Below are 5,465 nucleotides of genomic sequence, written 5' to 3' on the forward strand. Positions count from 1 at the left end.
TTTATTTGTTTTATTTTTGTATATTCATATAGTTTTGAAAACTTCCATATAATCATCATAAGAAAAAAAGGAAAAGAACTTTATGTAATGTTGAATAAAAAAGATAATGAAATATTATTAGGTATAGACGTGATTTTTTAGTTAAAGAGAAGATATCATTTTATCTAATGAGAAGATCTTAGATTTCTACATATATTTATTTATTAACTATATATATATATATATATATATATATATATATAAGTTCATTTTTTTTCTAAATATATAGTTTATTTTTGAAAAAAATATGGAGTTTACACATAAGATAAAATCCTATGTGGCATTTTTTCAATATAGTTTTAGATTCTAAGAGGGCTTTAAAAAGCTTAGTTAACTACTTTTTTTATAAGAGTTACGCAAGTTTCACATCTAAGTAATATTCGATCCGATAGATAGATAGATACTTTTATGCATTGTCATACATCAACTCGATCACAAAATGAAGCAATAAGCCCAGGCACAATTGTATTATTGGTCTACTTACTGACAATTAATCAGAAAAAAAAACATAGACCAACAATAATATATAAACATTCTTAGGATAAATGAATTATGAACAGAAGATATACATTTCTTTTGAAAAATCTTCTATGCATCTGCTTTTAATTGCATTTTTACATCTTTGTGAAATGATGCATTATCTCTTGATGTTTCCTTTTCAATAAGATCGCCGTTGTTCGTCAAGAAATTCTTGTACCATCTTGCAGAAAGTTTTGGTATCCGAATCTGTGTTTGATGATCCACATAGTAGAACCCGTACCTCACGCTATAACCTTTCAACCATTCATAGCTATCCATTAACGACCATGCAAAATAGCCGCGTACGTCTGCTCCCTCTCTGTTGTTCCAAAAAGAATTTCTTCTTGTAATTAATAATAGTTCAATTTAATTATCAAATTCAAGCACACTACTTTCAACTTGGATAATTAACTACAACAAAAATGTCAATTGCTTACATTCATTTCTTCGCATTTCTAAAAAAGGTGAAAAAATGTGTTAATTTGTTCACATTTAAAATTGTATAAAAAAAATTCACACTTAGAAGTGTGGAAAAATTAAAAAAATAATACTTTTTTCACAACTATAAATGTATAAACAAAATGTTCACACTTAAAAGTGTGAAAAAATGTCAAACATTTTCACAATTAAAAGTGTGAGAGCTAATTTGTCACACTCAAATTCCTCGCACTTCCTCTTGTGTGCGGAAATTTGGTGTCACAAATTACTTCCACACTTTAAAGTGTGAACAATTATATATTTTTACACACTTGAAAATGTGAACTTTTTACTTCTACATATATAATTGTGAAAAAATTTTGATTCTTTAACTTTTTTCACACTTTTAAATATGAGTTCTTTTCACACATTTATAAGTGTGAACAAATTATCAGTTTTTTTAATATTTTTTAAAAATACGAAGAATGAGTGTTAATAAATAACATATTTGTCGTAGTGATTTATGTTTGAAACAGTTCAAAGGTGTGAAGCCTATAGATTTGTGTTGAGCAAACTTTTGGGCCCATGAACTACCCATCTATATTCTATTTTGTGTCTAACAGACTAACATCAACAACTTGAAAATTGAGAACTTCACTAAATCACACACATAGCATTTCCAATCACTAGGCATATCTTTAGCATACAAAGTTGATGTATTGGAAGATTGTAGAGTGAACCTGATAGACTGGAGTAAAGAAGCAAGGTACGTGGAATGATATTCGATTCGTTTGACATCATTCAGTAGCTCATTAACTTGTAGCTCCTGTCCATTTGGTGATGAATACCCTGTAAATGCAGCAAAAATGAGAGAAATTAAGATGGAAATAAGCCCAATAATATTTCTGTAATTTGTAAAATTTTAAAATTGTGACACTTACTTACCGTTTTCAGTAACAAACATGGGTATGTTATTGTAGCGATTCTTCATCAGATTAACAATCTTCCTCATGCCTCCAGGAACAACATACGATCCTTCAACCCCGGTCTGATTTAGCAATAAACAAATTGTAGTTATTATAAGATCTACTTTGTCTAAAATACAGGCCAATTTTTTTGTGATTTCTTACAAGTCCACCAATCAGCACACCATCACGTTCCGCAACAGTATCTACAAAACCCTGCATTGCACGATTCGCAGTAGCAGAACAGCTAGAATTAGTACAATCCTTGGCATAAATACTTGAATAATGGTTGATCCCAATAAAATCAATGCTGTTCTTCATATAGTTCTTTTCTTCGAGGGAGAAACTTGGTAATCTGCTTCCAAGATATTGCTGAATTTCTTCAGGGTATTCTCCAAATATTGAGGGATCAAGTACCCTGTTAAAAGTTAAGAAGTTTAACCAATATGATGACCATTTCCTTTTCTCTCTCTTTTTTTTTTTTCCCTACTGACAATAATGATTTCACCAGAAAATTACCAGCCAGCATGGAATGCAAATGCCCTTTTGGCAGCTCCTCGATCTAGTTCAGTATCAGTTAGTGGTTCATACATGCAAGCGTGCACAGTAAGCCCGATTAAGCCCCCTTGTTTAGGCTACACATACAAATCCAAGAGGTCAAATGAACAGTTCTTCAAATTTTAAAGCTGAGATTGTTTCACGAAGGTCATAATTTTCGATATGCTAGAGATTTTAAATGTGATGGAATTATCAGAAGTTGCAATGTAAAAATTTAAAAAACTCGTGATATATGTAGATAATAACTAGATGTAGGCCAAAATTTCAAGATAGAGTTTAAGTTAGATCATTGCCTGAAAATATTCATGATATAGCTTGGCTGCCCTGCCATGGGCCAACAACATGTTGTGTATAGCAATGAGTGGCTCAACATCTGAATTTCCATCATTACAGTTTTCGTAAGGCTCTGAACAACGAGATGGAGGAACAGCCCCTATTTCATAAGCCATTTCTGCTACAAATTTTGGTTCATTAATTGTGACCCAATGCTTCACTCGGTCCCCAAAATACTTGAAACAAATTTCTGCCATATATAAAAATTCTTCCCTGATAGTAGGATATACACAATACATCTTATAAGCTTGAGAAAGAGCATACGAACTGATGTAATGATAAAATAATATTTAGACATACTGCATTTCAGGGTTTAACCAAGACCCGTATCTGTCTTCAAATTCTTGAGGAAAGTCAACATGATAAATAGTCACAAATGGTTCTAGTCCTGCATCAAAATAATCAAGAATCATGAATCAAGCTTTAATCTCACGAAACTTATCATTACTTTTGGGTAGAACTTTAAAAATTCACTAAGTAAAAATGCAGTCAACACATTTAGAGAGAATCTAACAAGTGCATACAATCCATCCAATTCTGTGGTATATATTAGTGGGTACCAAATGGTACACGGGATCAGGGGGTTTCCACCCAATTACCCATTTGAGAATATAGCTCGGAAACCCGAAGCCCGGCCCAAAGCCTACCAAACCCAGCATGATGTAAACATATTTTGAAAGTTCACACTCATTTTTAAGCAATAATCGAAAGTTTGATGGTAACAATAAATTTTCAAAAGTTCATTGCTCAACTAGGTCAACTAAAAGGTTTATAGTACAATTCTGTACAAAAAAGGAAAGTACGTTGGTTTTTCAAGCCGTGATCCCTTTATTAGCTAGAAAACTATATGGTTAGTCTATACATGTATCTTAGTTTGAAACCGTTAGGCAAAAAGATCTCTGTATGAATTTAAGCCACCTTTGAGGATCAGATTGTCTAGGATCTTGTTATAGAACATGATGGCTGCAGGATTGACTTGACCAAATCTACCTCCTGGTGAAGAAAATACAATTCGAAAACCCAAAGTAAGCAAAGTTGAAAAGATAACAATGGAAGTAATCAAGACTAAGATTGGATATATTACTTGGAAGAATTCTAGCCCATGATATCGAAAATCGGTATGCTTCTATACCAAGTGAATGCATCAGCTCAATATCATTCTGTATTGCAGAGATAAAAAGTTAAAAATCCACATTTTTTTTTTTTTATCGATATAGAAAAAAAAAATAAAAATAAAAATTGGAGGCCTTTTAAATTTCAGTTCGTGGCTGTTTAACATGCATTATTGATTTGCACATTTGCACGTCGGTGTCATTGCAGGCCTCCACCAGAGTATATTCTAGCTTTGACCCGCTAAGGCATAAGGCATAAGGGTCCATTCCAATGCCTTTAATTGTTGCACATTTTTGTTCCTATTTTTGCATCATTGGAATGGACCCTTTCAGCCTTTCCAAAATAGGAACAATTAAAGGAGTCAACAAATTAAGTGTATAGATAAAGTAAAAAAAATGAACCATGAATAGATGATAGTGATCATCTGCGATATCTCCATTCTCTCCATTCAGTCCACACCCTAACAAAAATGACATAAATTCAATTCATCACTAGATATTTTAATCAAATATATATTTTGGCACAAACAATAAAACAAATCATGCAAAAATATATTATATATGTATCCATGTATCGGAAAAAATTCATGTGAGAACCATTTGAATTGGAAAAACTATGAGAAACTCTAAATTATAACTTGATGTTCATATGTGAATGTATATATGTGAACAAATTGGTTCACATATGAACGGATCATGTTATACTTAATTCTACTTATGTTCATGCGTGAACAGTTCTCACATGAACCTTACCCTCCATGTATCAATGTATGTATATTCTAACCTATGGAATGGCAATATACATCCCAATTGCTTAAGGATTTATCATCTTCTAGATAAGCTCCTTCAACCTGCAAAAAGTTCATTTTGTAGAAATAAATAAACATATGGTGATCAAGACCAAGAAAGGGAGTTAAAGTGGCAAAAACGTACTCACTTGGTAAGCAGAAGTAGCTGACCCAAAGAGAAACCCGGGTGGAAATTCGGATCTTTTGATATGGGGTGGCTCGTTTTCGTGCAATTCGACTGCTGTATCTCCATTATTGTTGGAGGTTTGATTAAGTAGTCGAGCAGAAGCAGAAATAAGAAAGAAAAAGATTGAAATTGTGGATAGTTTAATCTTCATAATGGAATTATATGAAGAAATAGTTGTTTTCTTCTATATTTGCTTACCAAATTCTTATTATATATAAAGCCATGAATACCCCATACTTGATACTCAAGCATTTAACAATATCTTTGTGTCACATCATCTGTCAACTTGGAATGCTCTAATATTTGTTTTTGATGGCTCATTTAAATTAATTTAATTTAATTATCACATTTTTATCATTGTCCATATCAACTTGGCATATTATTGAAGCCGGCATATCTAAGTCAGAAAATAACTTGTTTTTCATGAATAACCTGAATAAGAAAAAACATTATTCGTTTACATGTTTCATATATACCTTTACATGTCTCACAAAAAAAAAAAATCATTGACAAAAGTTCGATTAAGATATCCTTTTATGGCTATAAC

General features: G+C 31.9%; 1 protein-coding gene across 2 annotated transcripts; it reads right to left on the reverse strand.

The window, feature by feature from the left end:
* Positions 1-533: 533 nt before the first annotated feature.
* Positions 534-5,109, reverse strand: LOC122600156 (beta-glucosidase 18-like). 2 transcript variants are annotated; one of them, XM_043772823.1, is made up of 12 exons: positions 4,881-5,109; positions 4,728-4,794; positions 4,346-4,404; positions 3,916-3,991; positions 3,750-3,824; positions 3,132-3,219; positions 2,792-3,044; positions 2,460-2,575; positions 2,106-2,358; positions 1,921-2,023; positions 1,716-1,824; positions 534-877 (listed from the first exon to the last, which is right to left on the reverse strand). In XM_043772823.1, the coding sequence occupies exons 1-12, from the start codon at positions 5,067-5,069 to the stop codon at positions 628-630; spliced, it is 1,638 nt and encodes a 545-aa protein (XP_043628758.1). In that variant the 5' UTR covers positions 5,070-5,109; the 3' UTR covers positions 534-627. The 2 variants fall into 2 exon arrangements, with proteins under 2 accessions (XP_043628758.1, XP_043628759.1); XM_043772824.1 differs by lacking the exon at positions 4,881-5,109 and having other exon boundaries at positions 4,697-4,756.
* Positions 5,110-5,465: the final 356 nt, after the last annotated feature.

This window comes from Erigeron canadensis, chromosome 5 (genome assembly GCF_010389155.1).
Source record: "Erigeron canadensis isolate Cc75 chromosome 5, C_canadensis_v1, whole genome shotgun sequence".
Taxonomy (NCBI): Eukaryota; Viridiplantae; Streptophyta; class Magnoliopsida; order Asterales; family Asteraceae; genus Erigeron; species Erigeron canadensis.